At 43.3% G+C, this 21748-nt stretch overlaps 1 protein-coding gene and 1 long non-coding RNA gene across 2 annotated transcripts in view; one reads left to right on the forward strand and one right to left on the reverse strand.

The window, feature by feature from the left end:
* UBAC2 (UBA domain containing 2) overlaps positions 1 to 3175 on the reverse strand; it is a 166205-nt gene extending 163030 nt beyond the window's left edge. The window contains exon 1 of the mRNA XM_045811013.2: positions 3018 to 3175. Within this exon, the coding sequence (XP_045666969.1) occupies positions 3018 to 3048 (31 nt within the window). The 5' untranslated portion in view covers positions 3049 to 3175. The remainder of the gene's footprint in view (positions 1 to 3017) is intronic.
* Positions 3176 to 3231: 56 nt separating this feature from the next.
* LOC123801076 (uncharacterized) lies at positions 3232 to 21734 on the forward strand. The gene is made up of 5 exons (XR_015725902.1): positions 3232 to 4232; positions 4337 to 4441; positions 5881 to 5975; positions 16180 to 16315; positions 16898 to 21734. It is a non-coding gene; the product is annotated as an uncharacterized LOC123801076 (long non-coding RNA).
* The last annotated feature ends 14 nt before the right edge of the window (positions 21735 to 21748 follow it).

Consider the following 21748-nt stretch of genomic DNA (forward strand, 5'->3'; position numbering starts at 1 on the left):
CTGTGCCTCTCCCTTCACCAGCCCATCCCAGGCAATAAACCCACAGCACCAAGTAGACAAGTTGTTTCATTTCTTTTTAAAATATTTCCGCACTAGGGGCGCCTGGGTGGCTCAGTCGTTAAGCGTCTGCCTTTGGCTCAGGGCGTGATCCAGGCGTTCTGGGATCGAGCCCCACATCAGGCTCCTCTGCTATGAGCCTGCTTCTTCCTCTCCCACTCCCCCTGCTTGTGTTCCCTCTCTCGCTGGCTGTCTCTATCTCTGTCAAATAAATAAATAAAGTCTTAAAAAATATATATATATATTTCCGCACTAGACAATGAACTCCTTAAGGGTGGGAACCAAGCCTGGAATACATGAGACATACAATTAACATTGGTTAAGTCTATTGTTACACAGTGAATATACTGTGAAGTGACTAAGTAATGGGACAACTTATTGGTAAGTATAAGAAATGATACATCTATTACTTAACACATAATTAAGTGATGCACTGGTCTATAAGCAAGCAATCTAAAATAACTCTTGAACATGTTTCCTATGCACTTTTATCTAGTCATAATTACATGACTACATAGACAGTAATACAGTTTCAAAGACAAAGTCACAAATGCCTTACCCTTGATTTAACACCCTGGCAGCCCCAACTTTCTTTATTACCTTGAAAATGCCCTGCTGTGCCTGTTTCAGTCTTTGTGCTTGCTGTTCCTTTTCTGCAAAATGCACATTTTCAACAAATTCTGATGTGGCTGGCTCCTTCACACCATCTGGGTCTCAGTTCAAATGTCACGTTCCCAGATATCTTTCCTGACCACACTTGCTGAAGCAGGCATTCACCATAACCACAATCTCCATGTTATTACGCTCGTATTATCTTCATGACACTTATCACTATGGGAAATCACATTGTTAACTTATTGGATGTTGGTCCCCCTTATCCAGTTTACCTCTTCATCCTCTGCACACAAAAAGTATGCAGCTCACATGGGTACCCAACAGACACTTGTTGAATAAATAAATGAGAGGAAGGCAAATGTAACACTAAAACACCATCATCTACCAGTCACATAATGGGGGACATGTGCAGGTGGTGGGAAATGGCAGGGACTTTTTCCCTTGAAAAGAGAATGTTACTCATCATCCATGGGATCCTGGGTAGGCAGATTATCCTTCCTCAGGATACTTATTCAAGATCAGAACTTTGACTTACCAAAGAGCCACACAACTTACTTAATGAAATCACTTCCTTCTCAGTGGGTAGCCTTGCAAAGACAAATTTTTGCCAAAGCCCTGTCCGGGAAAAACTGCCCAATGTCCATTAAAGTACTGCAAACACAAGGGACCGAGACTTGTTCAACACTGCAATCCCAGCAACTAGCACAGTTTCTAGCCCACGATAGATGCTCAAAATGTTTGTTAAATGAGCACATAAGACATGGCCTTCTGAGGAATGGCCATCCCATCAGGTCTTACCTTGAGGATACACTTATTTTAGAAAAAGGGTGAGACAGCTGAGGAGAAGCCTTAGCCTGTGCCTCTCCCTGGGCAGGAGTTTGGTTCCTAGAATTCAGTACTCATCAATCCTATGCCATAAGTAATCAAGTATTTCACCATGTATGAAATCTGAATAAACTTTGCCAATGACTACTACAGTACAGTAACCAGTAACCCAGTGATGCAGTATAGTAACCTTTTTAATTTTTTCATGTATTTTGGTCAGCAAGATAGCTCAAAAGGTTGAAATAACCAAAATTGAAGATTCTACCATTAATTTTATATCCACCACTGTAGGGCTCACTGTGTGATCCCAAGAAAAACACACCACCTTCTTGACCAGCAGTGTCAACAGTTCTATGTTCTTTATCCAAAGGGTGGTTTGGGGAAGATTAACTGGCCAGTAGCTGTAACCTACTCTGAGACCAATGAGTACTGTAAGTCGAGTTAATTATGAAACAAGGGAAATCATAAATATTCAACCCACTCCAAAACCTCAGAGTGAGGAAGATTTAAAATTATGCCTGTGCCTCTGATACTCTCAGCCTAAGACCTGTATTATCAGAAAAAATTTCTAACAATCACAATAGATCTTTAATATCTGGAAATGTCAACTGCTTCCATACCCGGGTATGATTAAGTTCACATGTAGAGACATACGAAGTACTAACAGTGACAAGCAATTGCAAATTACGCCTGTTTAAACGGTTCACTGTTGCTGTACCAGTGCCTAATTTCGGTGCTGTTTACTTAACACATAGGCCACCTTACCAATAGTCAACTAAACAAATTCAGGGAAAAAAATAAAAGTGTTTAAAACGCTAGATACACTTCTTTGCCCTCTATCTGCTGACCACCACTGACGTTCAAGTGAAAGATCGCAGAAATATCCAGCAGCAATGTCCGCACTTTCCTGCCAAATGACTTAACTTCCTTCCACTTTAATGTACTTTAACCAGTTTTTATTTGTCTAAAAACTCTAAGAGAGACCGAGGAAGAAAGGAATCTAAGTAAACCTGAGGGGTCAGCTCCTGAGACAGGGGTTGGAAATTTGCAACTGGGGGAGAGCCAGTTCGGTCCTTCTGTAGCCTAAATGGAGCAAGGTGACTGGGAAGGGGGCAGGCTTCCAGCATCTGCTCCACCAGGACAGCCTCTTCTTCCAGCCTGGCACACGCGCCGCTAAGCCCAAGGGGTCGAGCCCGGAGAACACCAGGACACCCAGCCCGACCCTAACTGTCCAGCCCACCTGCAGCAGCCCCTGAACACCTGAGCATCGCACCTGGGGTTCATAGGTGGGGGCCGGGGCTGACGGCGGGACTCAGTACGCACTTGCCCCTCCAGGCTGAGGTGGGGGCGGTTCCCGCTGCCCCTCACGGGAAGGAACCCCTAAGGTTCGGGCGCGGGGATGGAGGGTCGGCCCCCAAACCTCCTGCAACCCCGTGGGTCCCCGCTGCCCCCAGGCTTCTCAAGGAGGTGCCCACGGTGGCGCGTAGGGAACAGCCAGGATGGCGGCAGCCGGTACTCACAAAGCCCACTGGAGCCGGTGCTGGTGAACATGGTCCCGCCGGACCCGGAGCCCCCGCGGGGGGACAGGGGGAGGGGAAGTGGAGGTGGAGGGAACCCAGCGACCGCGCAGGCGCACTCCCGGCGTGGCGGCGAATCCGGCAACTGGATTCCACTCCAAGGGCTGCCCGCGAGCGGCGCATGCGCGGCCCGTGGGACACACCGCTCCGCCCGCCCCCTCCCTTCCTGCCTGGGAAGGGAAGTCGGTCCGCAGTCGGAGGGATCTGTCTGTCCAGGTTTTCCCGACTGCTGCGGGTCTGCTTTTGAAAAGGAATGGGAATTCGTAAGGGGGGCGTGAGTGTAACTCCTGGAAGCAGCGCTTAAGTGCTCAGCGCCGCCCCACGTCCCGCGGACCCGCGTGGCAAAGGAGTCCTCCAGAGTGCCAGCGTGGGGGGGTATTCCTCGCGACCTCTAACCTCTCCCCGGACGGGACGCCCGGCGCGTTCCACGCATGCTCAGTCTTTCTGGGCAGCCCCCCCAAGCTCGCTCCCCCGAAGACTGGTGATGTCCAGCAAGTGCGAGAGGCCGCTCAGTCGCGGAGAGCTGCGCTGTCCACCTGCCCCCCCCCCTTTCTACGTCGATCCCGCGCGGATTTCCCTCAGGCGCTGTGTGTGGTGGTCACGCGACCCCACCCTTCCACACCGCGCTGGCAGGTGGTCAGATCCCAGGCGTGGCGAGTCTATGGCTGAGCGACATTGCTCCCCAAACTTCTGCCTTAGCGGCCTTCCAGACCTAGCCATTTCATTTTTTTCCTCTTGCAAAATGAAATTAATCTTTACTAAGGCAAAGTCATGTTTTTTAAAATGAGCGTGAGCCTGAAAACTTTAATTTTATATTATGTAGTTATTAAAGAATACGTATTATGGGGAAATTGACCAACTGCAAGGCTAAATGAAAAGGACAGGCTACACAACTGTATGGCAAACTTTAAAAAGAAAATACTTTTTTGAGTTCTTGTAAGGGCCAACCACTGAGCTAAATCTGGAATTTGTGGATCAATAAAACACAGTTTCTGCCTTTAAGGAGAGGTGCCAGTGACCCAAAATTTTATCACTGATTTATTGCTAGAAGGCAAAAGCATAAGTGACTTATTTTCCTTAGACTTTTCTTTCTTTGTTTTGCAGAAGCTGTTGGTTGGCAAGACAACCTGTGGCCAGCATAGGTCACTGGTTCTCAAAGTAGGTGTGGCTACTCCATCCCACCCCAATTTAGGGAATCTGGAAGGCCAGAACTATTTTCGTAATTGTACTAAGACATTTTTTTTTTACTCCTATTCAATCAGGAATATATAACGGAGTTTCCCAGTGTGCATTTGGAAGGTCTGAATAACTTCGTGAACCGACATTCTCCAGTCGATCAATGCATTGTGTTACAAAATCATGCATAGGTAAGATCAATTCAAACAGCAAGATAAACCAATACATTTTAGTATAACAGTATAAGAAGCCCAATAATAAGGTTCCAGATTTTTCATTGCAACCAATCTTTAAGAAACTACCACTTGTTAAGTTATGCTGTAGTATCAAAAAAAGTCCATATTATCTGAAATGACTATTAAAGTGCTTCCTTTTCCAACTACAAAGCTGTGTGAGGCCAGATTTTCTTCATATATTTCAACTGAAACAATGTATCACAACAAACTGAAAGCCAAAGTAGATGGGAGGATCCAGCTGACTTCTTATAAAGCCAGATCTGAGACATTTGCAAAAATGTGCAATAACGCTATTTTTCCCCATAATTTTTTGCTTGGGAATGTATGGTAATTTTTCACAAAAATATATTATGTTAATGTGCAATGGGTATGTTATTGTTATTTTTAAATGAATTTCAGTTTTTAAATTTTTCTTTTTAAATTTTTGTCTCAATTTCTAATATTTATCTAATAAATTTTTCTGTCTCAATTAATTTCTAATATGCTGATAGAAACCCATGTTAGCAAAAGCTCTTGTAGTTCTCAATTATCTTTGAGAGTTCTGAAGAGATCCCAAGATAAAAGGTTTGAGAACTGAAATAGGAGATAAAGCATTCTGAAGTTTGGAAAAACAAGGACAAAAAAACCTTCACTTATTTATGTTCAATTCTGCAACATTCTTAACTAAATGCACAGTAACTTAATATGGTATGCAGACCTTGCTTGAGAGTATTTTCAGGGATGCAGACCTTGAGTGTACATCTACTTGGTACTCAGAACCTGGACATATTAACTGGTAAAAAGCTGTAGGTTTGTCTTCTAAGAAGCAAGTATTGTCCTTGGATGGACAGCATTGGCTTCCGCTGGGATCTTGTTTGGACTAGAGAGTGCCAGGCCCTACTCGCTCCCAGACCTATTCAAACTGTTTTAACAGGACCCTCAGGTGATTTGTATGCAAAAGTGTGAGAAGCATTAGTGCAGTGATTCTCAACAGGGGCAGTTTGGGGCCTCCAGAGGACACTTGCCAGTATTTAAAGACACTTTTGGTGTTACAGTTGTGAGAGGGCTCCACCACAGGCATCCAACGGGCAGATGGGATGCTGCTAAACATCCTACAATGCACAGGGCCGCCTCCCACAAGGAAAACTTCTCCTGTGCACCTGGGTGGCTCAGTGGGTGAAGGGTCTGGCTCTTGATCTCAGGGTTGTGAGTTCAAGCCTTGCGTTGGTCTCCATGCTGGGCGTGAAACTTGCTTAAAAAAAAAAAAAATTCTCATGCCCAAAAGGTCAATAGTGTGAGGTTGAGAACTCCTACATTGGTGTGATTTAGCCAGCAATTATCACACAGTCCCAGAGTGCTCAGTGTATATCATTTCTAAAGTCCTTGCCTGTATTTGCACCTCGTCTCTTCTCTAGATTGTATTCGGAGAACTAATTCTATCAGTTACTGGGAATCATCATTTGCCTTGCCACGTCTTGCTGAATCTGCTTTCTACATTGGGGTAGTAGTGGTAAGTTTGAAAGAGTAAGCCCCTAGAGGGCAGGGAATGTGTCTTACAAAATTTTCTATCCCACCCATTTTGAATCTCTTGGTGTGAAGGCATTGTCTTCCTTTCATAAAATAAAATACAGCATCTCTAAGGTTTTAGCATTAGAAAGCAATCTCCAGGGGAGTCCTAGCTGAAGGTTGCTGACCGAGCATCCCTGACATGTGCCCTTCCTGTAGCTCTCAACTTGCCTTTAGCACAACGTTGCTTTGATAGAGCAGAGCTAGAAAGAATTTTTCCTAAAGATTACTAACAGTAGAGGGGGCCAACAACAACCAAATTAAGAACCACAGACTTCCAAAGTACCAAGTTCTGATCTTATGATAGCTGCTATGCTTTAAGCTGGTAAACCACATCCTATTTCCATATTCTGGCTGAGAACCCCCTTTCCAAATCCCCAGGGATTGTAGTCAGCACCCTTTTGGAGGAATCAGTAGATAATGACTAGGGTCGATGGTCAATCCTTGGATAAAGTAGTCTTTATACTGCATCAAATGCATTTTCAGCATATAATATCTATGAAACTAATATTTATGAGAAAATAAGTCTGGAGGCATTTTAAAGAGTAGTTACATCTTTTGACTGATTCAATAATATTCATAATAGATGTCTACTAAGCAGAGAGCATTTTGGAATCTGTTAAGTGTATTTTTGGTTGTCACAATGAATTGGAGAGTCCTGCGTGGGGTCCAGTAAATGCCAGACACAATCCTTTCACCAAAAAAGTGAATCATTCTCTTTCCTAACCTATGTTTTACTCTCCAGTCTCATGCTTCATATGTAGGTAAAAGTCTGTTTATATTTATCTGAATCTAGAACCAAGTCCATTTTACATGTAAACATGTGCTTGGCAGGGTTTTAATTCATGCTGAATTTTCCAGGAATGCAACTAGTTACTGTTTTCGGTTGTTATTTGGAACTTAATCAAGAGTTGTTCACCAGTTCAAAGCACCATACCACCTGCAAAAACTCTGCTTGTCCCATTGAAGTCACCAGTACCAATTTACATGGGTGGCTGATGCACTCTCAGTGATTCTGTATCTTTCAAAAAGATGTACAAACCTAGCCCTTATCATAAAAATACTACATATAATGTGAAATATTAAGAAAAGGTGTTGAGAATACTCCGTTGAATATTTGAAAGTGACCATATGCACAACATAGTTTTTTTCTAATTCATTTAGATGACTCCACCAAGATTAAGTGAATATTTTATGAAGACACAGAGTTGGCAAGGGTAGAAACTTCAGAGATTTAAGGAAAATTTGAAATTCATAGGATTGTCCCTGCAATGTTTCTTTTAAACCTAATCTGAAAGATATAGGTACTGTTTCTTACAGAATGGCATAAATTATAGCAATCCATGGTAATCCGAACAATATGAGAGAAAAATTAATTTTACCAGCCATATAAAAGGTTACTAATTATGAGAGTAAGAAATTTTAAATATTTCTTCTATTCCGTTGAGCAATAACAATATTGTATGTAGAAGGATCTATGAGGAATCCAAAGAGGTGAAAAATAGGCTATGAGGTGATCTACAAACAGAAGAATGTCTGTTGAAAGTGAATGCAAGTAACCTACATGGTAGTGAAACTTTGCTGACCACAAATGTAAGATTCATGGGAGTAAAAACATTGAGCAGAAAATGTACATCCATATGTATAGACAGTGGATACTTGGAGTTGTGAAAATTTGAAATTCTTAAAAATTATTTCACAGGAAATTTTTTCCTTTTCCAATGTCCTTTTGCAACAGATGGTCAGTGAATAACCTGGGTTGATAAACAACTGGAAAGTAGCAACAGCCGTGTTAGTGAGTCATTGAATTATTCATTGACAACGTCAGTCACCAAAAATCTTAGTGAAAGACCCACAAATCAACTAATCCTATCAGCGCTATTGATAGAATTCAAATTAATGCCTTGAATAAAAGGTTATTTTGTAATCTTTGCAGTGACTGAAAAGGAGTTTGACTGCTTTATGCTACATATGAAATAAGATGGTATTCCAAAGAAAGTTGTTTTAAAATACTTTATTTGTTCTTTGATACTAACATGCTATTTTTGTTAATCAATGAAAAATTAAAAAGTGATACCAAAATATTACCAAGTGATTTGCCATATTTATCATATGTACCAGAAATGTTAAATGAACTCTTTCAACTACAAGTAAATTAGATTAAGATCACTAAAGAGGAAGGAATTATCATGAAATTTTTCAACAAACTTACATGTCATTTTAAGAGATGATTTCTTGCCCGGAGTTTTCACAGTTCCCATGTCTATAGCAGATAAGACTAGGTAGGTGTAAAATACTGGTTTGTGATTGTATTGCTAATTTTCATGCTACTTAAAAACATGTAATGGTTAGATCTAGAGATCAGTGTGGATTTATAATATCAAATTAGATGATTAATCCACTTGAAAATGATGCCACATATTAGCCAATTTGTAGGAAATGTTAATTGAACTAAAATGTGATTTAGGGGGGACATCCTTTTTCAACATCATTAGTTAGATTATTCCCAACTGCATATTTATGTGGAAGGGGTTTCAGTGCAGTGGAACAATCCCTACAGAAGCAACAAAATGTAACAGAACGTTTGAGATTTCTTTTAATAGAATTAGAACCTCATTAAGTTTCATCAATTAATCAAAAAAATATTTCAGATGATCACCCATCTGTTTTAGCTTGGGTCTCACCAAAGGCAGACTTTGAGACAAAGTTTCAGGTTGTCTGGAAGCTGTCCTAGGAGAGACCAGTGAGAGAATGGCAAGTGAGACAGTGAAAGGAAGGGTGGAAGCCAGTAGAGACGAATTATCAAACAACTTAGCACTGTGGGCAGCTGGAGCCAGTTCCCTTAAGTCATCGCCCCAGAGCGGGAGGCAGCAGGGGTACTTCTCCACTGACTCCCATCAGGCCCAGAGGGCTACCCGAGAGCAGTGCAGTTTCCCAGCACTTGCAGCCCACCCTGTGAGTGAGCAGAGGCTGTGGTGGCAGGGCAAGCCTGCAAGCTAAGAGCTGCAATTAGGGGGGCGCCTGGGTGGCTCAGTCAGTTAAGCATCCGCCTTTGGCTCAGGTCATGATCTCCTGGTCCTGGGATTGAGTCCCACATCAGGCTTCCTACTCAGCGGGGAGTTTGCTTCTGCCCTCTGAACCTCCCCTCTGCTCGTGCTCCCTCTCTCAAATAAACAATTAAAATCTTTTTAAAAAGAGAGAGAGAGAAAGCTACAGTTAGGAAGTAAGCCTCCAAGAGGTTAAGGCGTTGGGGCATAGGGCTGAGACCATTCTGCCTATGGGTTTCATGTTTTCAGGGCACACTCCTAAGAAAGCTCCACTGAGAAATTTGCATATGGGAATGATGGGGCGGGGATTGAGAAGTGCTAGGGTTGGTTGCCTTTTTCTTCTGGTCTTCCTCCAGTACCCACCCTAGTCTACCACCTTGTTTCCCTAGAGCTTTTTCTTTTTCTGATTCATCTGTTTCCCATCACATATCAAAGGATGTGGTCTCGTGGATCTAAGTTCTAGAGACGGCGTGCAGGACCTAATGTGTGATGGGATTTCAGAATAGGAGATCAGTTTTCTGTTTCTTCATCACTACCCATAGGGAAGTATTTTTAAATCATTCATATAGAACCTGTCACATTTGTGAGACAATCACACTTCCTCATCTTCTCCACCCAGACCATCTGCTCTTTCTCAGAGGCTGAGTTAAGGTTACTTCTCTTATGTCCATACAAACATGTCCCATCTGTTCATACCAGACAGGCACTTACTTGTCCTGCACTAGTTTTTATTCTGTTGTGCATTGTTCTGTCCCCTCATTTTTCTGTGCATCCTGCACAGCATCCCTTCTGACGTCCTTACTTCCATATACCGTACAAACTAACGTATTTATAGTGGATGCAAGCATTGTGCCCCCTGGGGAGTCACACCCAAACACTAACGGATCAAAATAAAAATAAAAACAAAATAAAAAAATAAAAATGAAAATAAAAACATCATAAAAAATTCACTAACACGGCTGTTGCTACTTTCCGTATTTTTATTTTTTCCTTTGTTTCTTTCCATCAACATTAGGATGTTATATTGATTATTAAAATGAGGTATAGAGGGGTGCCTGGGTGGCACAGTAGGGGCGCCTGGGTGGCACAGCAGTTAAGCGTCTGCCTTCGGCTCAGGGCGTGATCCCGGCGTTATGGGATCGAGCCCCACGTCAGGCTCCTCTGCTTCTTCCTCTCCCACTCCCCCTGCTTGTGTTCCCTCTCTCACTGGCTGTCTCTCTCTGTCAAATAAATAAGTAAAATCTTTAAAAAAAAATGAGGTATAGCATATTTTCCTTGAGTTTCACTAAGGATATTAAAGACAGAACTGCAGAATATTTGTTATAAAAGTAAGAGTTGGGTCACTTGGATCGAGAGCCATTATGCTAGATGTATGCCATTTATGCCGTGCATACATCCGACAAAAGGTAATTGGGTTTTGAATAGCCTGATGTGAATAAAGATAATGCAGTCTTAGGTAATCTTCAAAATTACGTATCAGATTACATTACATAAAAGACATTTTCTTATACCTTGCTTTTAGGTATGTTACATACACAGGAGGCACAGAAGCTTTTATTATCCTAATATGGCCATACATATTCCATAACTCTAACCATTGGTGAGAATATTTTTAATTGTACACAAATAGGATTATTCTGCTCCTTATCCATTTTTCTTTCCCGAGAGTGGTTTTGATCAAGTGAACAGGATCTTGTTGATAGTCACACTGCAGAGAGAAAAGTAAAACGGATTCCTAGCCTTCCACTGCAATGCTGTTAATATCACACCACTCGTTACCTGGCCCATCCATATTGTTCAAACAAATTGAATATTCTCCATGAAAGAGGATATTGGATATAATGCTATTAGCTTCTGTTCCCCCAAAAGCCAACCTCGAGACAACAATTTGCATGCAAATCCCACCCCAGTATTTGAGAGGCAATCCCAGGAAGTACGGTGAGGAGCTAGGGAAGAGGGGGGTCAATAATGAGCAGATCACAGCTATGGGTGCCGGGAATTAAATCCTACTAAAGATCCCCTAAGAGACTGAGCAGAACAAACCTCCAAATTGTCTCACCAACAGGCAAGAAAACTGGGCTATTTGCCCAGCAGCCCTCCCTCATTGGATGAGTGTTGCTCCTGGGGATTATAAACCACCTGGCACTTTTATCCTGCTTCATGTGTAGACCGAACACACTCCTGCATCGAGAGAGAGCCCTTAGACAGAGAGACGCGGGTGCTTGTTAGAGAGGTGTCCACCGAAGCTCTTGTGACCTCCAGGATGGACAGGGAGGATGTGCTTGGGACACCAGCAGCATCTGCTAAAAGTGGGGAAAAGGAAGTGAAACCAAATTGCCAATTCCCTTTATCCTGTTACCTCTGATACCAGGATAAGACATTTTTGTAGGGCCAACGTTTTCTTCCTTTTAATGGATATGGCTACTGATTGGTACTACATAAGTGACTCCTCTTGGTGCAGCTGCCCTAGATCCTTGCCAAAGTGCAAGCCGGATTTCAGGACATCATCAGAACAGGAAGGATAGGCCAAACATCAAAATCCCATTCCCTGACCAGGCTGTGTCCTCTTTCCGAACTGCCCAGACATCTCCTGTCCATCAGAACAAGGCCAACACCCGCAGATCTACTTCCCTCAAGGTTGTGTCAACCTAAGTGTAAGCCTCTCTGTCACTTGCTCACTTTAAAGACCTGCTCAGAGATGTGAGGGTCATTATCGGCTTAAATGTTTCCTCTTGCTTGCTTGTGCACCCTTATGGCCAGTTCATGCTGACCGGGTAGCAGCACATTGATTCAAACGGATTCAGACTCACTTATTCAGCATAACGTTCTAAAACAAAATGCATCCATTTGGTCTTCTATTTCTCCATTTTCCAAGGTGAGATAATCACAAAAATACTGTGTTGGACATTTTTTATCATTCTTATTTCCATTGTTGGCAGTATTTATTATTGTGAATCCATAGAAATTCAATTGAAGTGTGCATACGACGAATGTCACTACCATGGCAGCTAGTGAAAAACGAACACATGAAAATATTTTGAAATTTCTGGAAATAAACTGAAAACTGTTCAAGTATTCTTTTTTTTAATAATATTTTTTTAATTATGTTAGTCACCATACAGTACATCCCTAGTTTTTTATGTAAAGTTCCATGATTCATTACTTGTGTATAACTGTGCCACTTAATTTTGCTTATTGATTTTAGCTTTTTTTTAAAAGATATTATTTATTCATTTGAGAGAGACAGACAGAGAGAGAGAGCATGAGAAGAGAGAGGGAGAAGCAGACTCCCCGGTGAGCAGGAAGCCTGACATGGGGCTTGATCCCAGGACCTCGGGATCATGACCCAAGCTGAAGGCAGACACTCAACTGACTGAGCCACCCAGGCGCCCCTGATTTTAGCTTTTCTATTTTTTTATGGAAAACGAAGCCCAGGGCTCTTTTATTTTTCTCAGTGTTATTAGCGGAGTTGTGTAACCAAAAAAAAAAAAAAAAAAAAAAAGGCAGGTACACGCTACTTGGAGGCCATTGTCTAATTGCTTGTCTCCTCCACGCAACTGCAAGTGGAGTCTGTCTTTCATCTTTGTTTCCCCAAGGCTTAGCACAGTGATTGGCACACAGTAGGGCTTCAATATATATATTCAGTTGAATGAGATGAATGAGGGAAAGGCAGCATCAAGCCATACTTGCTGCTTCTCTCCGTTCTGACAGTTTGATGGGCTTCAGATTGTCCAGATATCCAGCGTCCCTACCTCATGCCCCAGGGAGTGGGTAGTGCATGCAAGTACGGACAAAGGATTTCCAAAACCATTACAAGATAAATTATGTTCTAGGGCACCTGGATGGCTCAGTCGGAAGAGCATGCAACTCTTGATCTTGGGCTCGTGAATTCAAGCCCCACACTGGGTGTAGAGATGACTAAAAATAAATCAATAAACCTAAAAAAAAAAAAAGATAAATTATGGTCTAGGAAAGTCTCAGAAAGTCTACTGGTAGAACTGCGTAAACAATGGGATTTAAAATCCCCCCCCCTTTTTAAAGATTTTATTTATTTATTTGACACACAGAGAAAGCACAAGCAGGGGGAGCATCAGAGGGAGAGGGAGAAACAGGCTCTCCACTGAGCAGGGGGCCTGATGCGGGACTCAATCCCAGGACCCTGGGATCATGACCTGAGCTGAAGGCAAACGCCCAATCAGCTGAGCCACCCAGGCGTCCCTAAGGTTGCCCTTTATGTTGTTTCAGTGATACTATGTATGTATAGAAACTGGGGTTAGTTCAAAGGTTAAAGCGAGGTGATTGTTCTGATTTGGCAATTATTTACATCCTTATGGACATAACTATGGGATTAGAATATTTATTTAGAAGGGATTATTCAGCAACGAGTGCCCCACCAGTGGCCTAAAAGGTATGAAAGAATAACCACCTGACTTTTCTGAACCAGCAGATAGTAGTCTGTCTTCACGTGCCAGCCAAGGAGGTTCTTCTGCCCTATGCAAATGTGCCAGACCGGCTGGGGCTCAGATGGACCCTGTGTGAGCAAGCCTGACTCTGAGGAGGAAGGAACGCTCATAGAAGTGGTGGGATCTTGACACTTACCTTGGATAGTCCCTAGGACCATATGTCCGTCTGGCTGAGTGTCCGTTAATAGACCCTGACTTGGTGCTCCTATGTTCTTCCAATGAAAACATGCCCATTGTTGGTTATAATCCTGATCTCTGGTGCTGATAGCTCTATTTTATTCCCTTACTGTTGCTCTGTGTAATATCCTCAACCCAAACCTTGCTCCACCAGCCACCAGATGACTAGAACATCTGTTCAATAGCTTCCTGATTTGTTATTCATCTCAGAAGTGAGTTTTTCAAACACCTTTAGACTTCTTTTCTCCAGACTAAATATTTCTGTAACTTTTCAACCCTTTGATTATTTTTATTTTTTTTTGAATTCTTTCCAATTTTCCATATATTCTTACACCATAGGGTTTAAATAGTGTATGAGACTCTACATACAAAATAGAGGCATAAAATATCAATGATGATGACATATTTGTGATGATAACTGACAAGGTCTAATCTCTTATTCCAGACTTCCTAAAGGAAAGGAAAAGAGCTTCTAACACAATCTGCTGATAAACCATAGAGTTGGATCAATAAGGAAGACAATGCACCTGAATTCTTAAGATAAAATGTTATCATTTAAAAAATTATTCCATGCTCATTAAGAACAGAAAAGCTTTTTATTCTTGGTAATTTATATAAATTCCAGCTAACAGTCCATCATACCAAATATGAAAAGATCAGAACCTTTTAGCAACAATTCTACTTAAAAGAAATAATCTGTATACCATTACCAGACATTGTATGTTATCATCGTGAAATGCGAACACAAATATATACGTAAAATAGAAAGAGGTAATTATGTCTTCTATGTTTATATATGGGACCTTGACATATGCAGGAGCTGAAGACTCTTCGGGAGAGCCCGAGTGGCTTGTGTGGTGATTAAGTGCCCAGAGCCTGGAGCCTGGCTTCAAATCCCAGCTCTACTCTCAGCTAACTGTAGACCCCCAGACAGGTCTCCTTAACTCCCTTTCCTCATCCAAGAAGAGGGAATGATAGTAATAATAACACCTGCCTCTAGGGGGCTTCTGAACATTAAGTAACTTAAACATTAAAAAGAAAAATGACTTAGAACAGGTCCTGCCCATAGTAAGTTCCTGCGATTATTATCATTATCATTTCCATAATTATACTCTGAGCATTGGCAAGGGGGCTAAAACAGTTCTCAAAATTGAGCCTGTCTATTTGTGCCAGAACTCTTATGAGATAGTTCGTTCTTCAAGTAGTAATTAGAAATGAAGAATCGGAACAGTGTGATCATGCCATTTGACGAAGGCCCGAGGAATGCCGGTTCTGGCTTAGCTTAGCTGCTCTCCCCGTGGTGTTCCCAGGGCGAGCTAACAGCAAACAGAGAGAGAGAGGAAGCCATTCTCTTCCTCCTCCTTCTTCCGGGACCCATCTTTGGTCTGCTTTCCGCCATAGCATCTCTCGCTGGCCTGAGATCCAAATGGGGCCTCAGATGACCACAGGGGCCCTCATGGAGGGAAGCAGGCTGGGCACCAGCAACCAACAGACACACTTAGCTTGCACATTAATCACACGTGGAATATTCTCCCACTGACACAAACAAGTGTCCGTTTTCTCCCAGTTCTTAAAGACATAGGCTCACTCAATTTATCTTTCTTGTTTCCTCTTTTGGTAGGGACCCAGATACAGAGAACTGTTTTTTGGGTTTTGTTTTGTTTTGTTTTTATAGAGAAGTCGACAATACAGGCATGCTAATAACAGCCACTGAAGAGTTTGGAACAACAGGGAGTGATAGGAATCGTGTCGAACTGACCAGCGCATGTCCCATCTAAGGAGTTGAGCCACTCCTAAGCTCTGCTTGGGAGGCCATGGGGGAATGGGGTGAGCAGAAATGCAGCCCAGAGCCTTGGACTTCAATAAAGAACTTCCCAACTGTTAAACATTGGCTCACAGTAACATATGGAGACTGATCAAGATAATGGTGCGGAAAGGCAGCAGGTGCAGGGTGTCCGCTCCACAGTGCCATGGGGTGCCACTAACATTATAAATTGGACATGATATCAAGGGCGACCCTGGAGTTGCGCAACAAGGTGGCGTGGATCCAAACCACATTAAGCAAAAGATCTCTCTGTCTCCGAGCAGAGTCTCTAAGACACTGGTTTTCAGACTTCAGTGTGCATGAAACCACTGAGATGCTTGTTTACAATGCAGAACCCTGAGGCTCATTACCTGAGATTCTGAGGGGAGGCCCAGGAATTTGAATTTAAAAAAAAAAAAAAACATTTTTAGTCATCTTCATTTTTTAGAAAAGCTTTGGCTTTACAGGAAAATTGGGAAGATAGCACAAAGGATTCCCATAAATCCTACATCCAGCTTCCCCTGTTATTAACATCCTATAGTACTATGGTCTATTTATCACAATTAGGAAACCAATATTGATACATCATGATGAACTGAAGTCCCTACTTTATTTATATAACCTTAGTTTTTACCTACTGTCCTTTTTCTATTCCAGGATCCCATCCAGGACGCCCCATTACATTGAGCGGCCATGTCTCCCTGGGCTCTTCTTGGCTGTGACGGTTTTATAATTTTCCTTGTTTTCCATGACCTTGACAGTTTTGAGGAGTACTGGCCAGGAAGTTTGCAAGGTATCCCTTTATTGGAACTTGCCTGATATTCTTCTCATGATAAGATTAAGGTTATAGATTATTGGGGAAAATATCCACAAAGGTAAAAATGCCATTTTCATCACACAGTATCAAGTATACATACTATCAACCTTTCTCATCTGTGCTTATGTTGACCCTGATCACCTGGTTGAGGTCATGTTAGTCAGGTTTCTCCCCTGGAAAATTACCCTCTACCCCTTTCATACTATCCTCTCTGGAAGAAGTCACTATGGGCAGCCCACACTTAGGGAGTTCTGTTTCACCTCTTTGAGGATGTGGTATGTATATAATTTATTTGGAATTCTTCTGCACAGATTTGTCTCTCCTCCCCCATTATGTATTCAACAATTTATTTATATCAGCATAGACTCATGGACATTTATTTTATACTTCGGGTTATAACCCAGTATCACTTCATTTGTTTTGTTGCTCAAGTTATTTCACCTTTGGCCTCTGGGAGCTCTTTCATTTGGCTCCTGTGTCACACTGACATACCCCAATCAGTGTGGGTTTTGAATCAGCATTTTCTTTTCTTTTTCTTTTCTTTTTTTTTTTTCTTAGATTTTACTTATTTGTTTGAGAGAGAGCATGAGAGTGAGATCACGAGCAGTGGGGAGAGTAGAGGGAGAAGCAAACTCTCCACTGAGCAGGAAGCCCGATGCAGAATTCATTCCCAGGACCTTGGGATCATGACCTGAGCTGAAGGCAGATGCTTAACCGACTGGGCCACCCACTCGCCCTTGAGTCAGCATTTTCAGAAAGCTCCCAAGTGATTCTGGTGCTGGAGGTCCAAGGACTGCAAGGTGAGAAATGTGGCTTGAGGTTGTGCCATGAGCTCTGCTAACTACAGAATGCCACCCATTGGTTGATTCCTTCGGCAGGCAGCCTCTATCTACCATACCTGTTCAGCAGACACAGACTGTCCTCTCTCTGCCTCCTCCCTGCCAGGCGCTGTCCGGGAATTCAGACCTAGGTGGGCATGCTATGGGGGAAATATGGATGTGGTTAACAAGAGGAAAAGAGTACCTGCCAACCCTTTACCCACCCTTAGTCAGCTTCCCAGAGAGCTTTTCTAGAAAAAAGAGCATATTAAGAATTGAGAGAAGATACAAGGGACAGAGCAGAAAAGGGGACATTGAGGGGTCGGGCTCAAAAGCACCTGTGGAAGATTTGGAATTAAACAGAAAGAAATGCTTTATCCTCTGAGACTGAGAAAAGGAAATTGGCTACGGAAATTTTTATAGATTGGCTGGTATTGGGGGAGGCATGTTTGAGGTCACCTAAACAGCTTTAATTTTCTTTCTTTTTAAAGATTTATTTATTTGTTTGTTTTAGAGAGACAGAGAGAACACGCCTGCACAAGCAGAGGGAGAGGGAGAAGCAGACTCCCTGCTGAGCAAGGAACCCGATGTGGGGCTCGATCCCAGGACCCCAAGATCATGACCTGAGCCAAAGGCAGACACTTAACTGAATGAGCCACCTAGGTGCCCCTAAACAGCTTTCATTTTCTGAATGAAACAGGAGGCTAGGTCATCCTTACTAGAGGGTGGGGTCTGGAAACACAGAGGCTGAAGGCATTCAGATTTTGAAATAGCAGTTGGGGGTGCATCGGTTAGAAACAAGTCAGGAGACAAAACCACAGCAATAACTTGAAAAGACAGAATTAAATATAAAGGATTGTTAACCTACTCCAGGACAACCCCAGGATACCACAGAGGAGGCAGCTACCACCTCTCGGGCTAGACAAACAAGGGAAATGCCTGGAATAATTAAAACATTATAACTTAGAGGAGTGGTCCCCTGGGACCGGGACCTGGTCCTCAGAGGAGGGATGCTGGCCTGTTGGTGATGGTCAGAGCAATGGGTTACAGGTTCTGACACGTGCTACAACATGGATGAACCATGAGGACATTATAGAAGCCAGTCATAAAGAGAGAAATACTGTATGATTCTGCTCATTTGGGGCACCTAGAGTAGTCAAATTTATAAAGACAGAAAATAGAATGTGGTTAGCAGGGCACGGTGGGGAGGGGAAATGGGAAGCTCGTGTTGAATGGGTACGGAGTTTCAGTTTTGCGAGATGAAGAACGCTCCTAGATGGAGGGTTGCTCAACGATAGGAATGTACTTGATGCGACTGAGCGTACACTGAAAAATGAGTAAGATGGGGGAATTTTATATTACGTGTATTTTACCACGATGAAAAAAAATTTTTTAAAGGACCAAAAACAAGGTTACAGCTGGAGGGCGTGGGTGGGTGGCCCCTGGCCTGGTGGGTCACATGTCTCTATTTGGTGATTCATTCCTCAACTCAACTTTGTGAGCGGCCTTTTCCAGGCCCTGGTTCATACGTTCCAGTGAGCTCGTGTCCTCATTTGCTCGGCTGCACACATACCCCCAGATGCATAAGCACAGAAGCAGCCCTCTGTCCTTGTAGTGGATGATACTACTAGCAAATATATCTTTTTAACCCACATTGTCTTTTTTTTCTTAGAATGTTTTTCTAAGATTTTATTTTTCAGTAATCTCTACACCCAACATGGGGCTCAAACTCACAACCCCATGATCAGGAGCTGCACACTTCACCAGCCAGGCGCCCCACTAATAGCTAATATTAACTGAGTATTTACAATATGCAGTCACGGGTACCAACCAGCACAAACTTCCGTTGTAGATCCTGTCCTCATCTCCGTATTACAGATGAGGAAACCAAAGCTTAGAGAGGTTGTGACTAGCCTCAGGTCACCTAACTGCGAAGTGGAGAAGCCGGGACTGATCCAGGTTCCCAGACAGAGCCTGCACCCCGACCACTGTACTCTACCGCCCCCTGGTGGACCCTGGGCTCGCGGTGTTTCCCCACCATTGCACTCAGGTAGGAGCACCCCCACCCCGATGTCCTTCCCACTGGGCAAGAAGTCATTTAGCAGTTGTTACATTGTGCTTCCAGTGCAGTCTCGAGCTCCGCAGCACGACCCTCCTTTCAGCACTGGCACCACACTGGCTGCGTATGGCAAGTGGCCGCAGTGGCCGAGTTTGGCTGCATGCCTAGTGAAGCTCCTCTCCCCCAGGAGCAGCCCTGGTGGTACTGAGGCTTGTGAGAGGATTGTCATGTGTTGGTTACAATGTTCCGTCACTCCCTGCAGGAGCCTCTGTGATAGATGTTTCAGTTTCCCCAAGACTCTCTGGTTGTACTGATCCTTGGAACCATAAAGAAACTCCTGGATGTCTATATCCCAGCTATACAGTGTTTTCTAAAGGCAACAACTCTCCAACTGTCTCTCCTGATCTGATGGTCTGCGTGGGGTTGTGAGTGGGGGATCTGCTCCTCGAGAAGTGCCTTTTCCACAATACACGGGCTACTGGGGGTGCCTTCGGGATTTCTGGCCAGTAAGTCCTGGTCTGTCCGGTGATGCAGATACGTTTGTTGTTTGAGCCAGGATTCCTACATTGCATTTGGTGGTTATGTGTGTTTAGTCTCTTTTAATCTAGAATAATCCTCCTTCCCACCTGATAGTTTATTGTTTTGTCTCGTGGAACTTTTTGGAAGAGTCCGGGTAAGTTGTTTTAGATTGTCTCTGATGCAGAATTTGTCTAATAGTTTCTTCATGATTAGATTCAGGTTAAATATTTTTGGCAAGAATACTTTGTAGAAGACGTTTTATACTTATTGTCTCATATTATGAGGCACAAGAAACCTCTTTGGGAATTACACGCTCAACAAATATATATTGATAGTGTGTCTTGTGGTGAGCCAAGAACTCTGCTGTGCAGTGAGGATGCCTGGGTGCCGTTGATATGATTGTGAGGTGAGAGATTTAAAAAAAAAAAACCACAACGGCAGGCTTATCAATTGGGAATCGCTTTGGCTACACATAACAGAAAATTCAACTCACAGTAGCTAAACCAAGTAGAGGTTCAGATTTTGGTTTTGGTTTTAATTTTGTATTTTGCACAGCTGCAAGTCCGGCGCTGATATGATAGCTTCACCATATTCTCGTTCTCTCTTTTATTTGCCATCATCAGGGGATTGCTTTAGTTCCCACGGGTCCCTGGCTTCTGTCCTTCAGACGTTTGACTGCTTTCCAGGCAGGAAGGAGAAAAGGGGCATGCCTACTGACTGCTCCGCTTTGAAGGAGTTTTCCCCAGAGCAGCACCTGAGTGACTCTGCTCACTGGTTAGGACTGTGTCATGTGGTCAACCGCCCATGCAAGGTTGTCTGGGAACACTGCTGTCCTTAACAAAAACAGGGCTCCCAAAACTAGGTGGCTCAGTCGGGTAAGCATCTGCCTTTGGCTCGGTCATGATCCCAGGGTCCTGGGATCCAGTTCCATGGGCTTTCTGCTCAGCAGGGAACTTGTTTCTCCCTCTGCCTCTGCCTGCCCCTCCCCCCTGCTTGTGTGCTCTTGCTCTCTCTCTCTCACTCTCTCTCAAATAAATAAATAAAATCTTTTTAAAAAACCCAAAAAACAAAAACAGGTCTCTGTTAGTAAGGCAGAAGGGGAGAATAGGTATTAGGCAATTGGCAGTCTTTGCCATGGAACATAACAAAGATTTTTAATGGCTGGAGAGACAGCTACACAGATTAAACATGAAAATTGAAAAGTTCCCACCGATTTAGGGAAAACCTCATTGTTCTGTAGCCATGGTAACAAGTAGTCACTGGAATCGGTTTTGTATCCATTCAATCGATCAATGACAACCTGCCCCAGTGAACATGCTTTTACAAGCTAACCAATTAGTTCAACCCCTCTTATGAAAATAAGCCAATGAGAGATTGGTTCACTTTAATAAACACACCTGAGTGCCAACCAATCAACAATAGCTCAGCCAGCAACCACACTTCCACAGATGATGTTAACCCACTTATGCCTTCGAAAGTCTCCCAATCCCTGAGCTCGTGTTCCCAAAACCCTATGTGAGTCAACACTGTAGTCTGCGCGGAGAGACTGAGTCCAGCCAGCACAGCTCTCCCTTATTATATAAGCAATGCAGTCAGCCTTGTTTTCTTATTTCAGGCATCAAGTGTGGTCCTGTTATAGTAAAACCAGAATCGTGTTTTTTAATTTGATTGTATCCTCCACGGAGGACTCATTCCCCAAGCAAAGCCTTCAGACAGCTCCATCCGTAGCCTTAGCGGACAGGGCTCCAAACATGCAGAGACGTCTGTAAGCCTCCAGCAGCACAGGATGATGGAGAAAGGCAAAACAAGGACCCAGAGCACCTGGCATAGGGGAACCATCCGGATGTTGACAGAGTGATCTGTCTGTCTAGAGCCGACCTCTTGCTTACTGTTAAAAAAACAGAAGATAGAGGCAGGACACTAACTCAACCGTTTAGGGCAGGAGTAGGAACACTAGGATCTGTGGGCCAGTCTGCCTCCCCTCCTACCCACCTCCACCCCACCCCCAGCCTT

The sequence above is a fragment of the Ursus americanus genome, chromosome 10 (genome assembly GCF_024610735.1).
Source record: "Ursus americanus isolate L20-20 chromosome 10, mUrsAme1.1.p, whole genome shotgun sequence".
Taxonomy (NCBI): Eukaryota; Metazoa; Chordata; class Mammalia; order Carnivora; family Ursidae; genus Ursus; species Ursus americanus.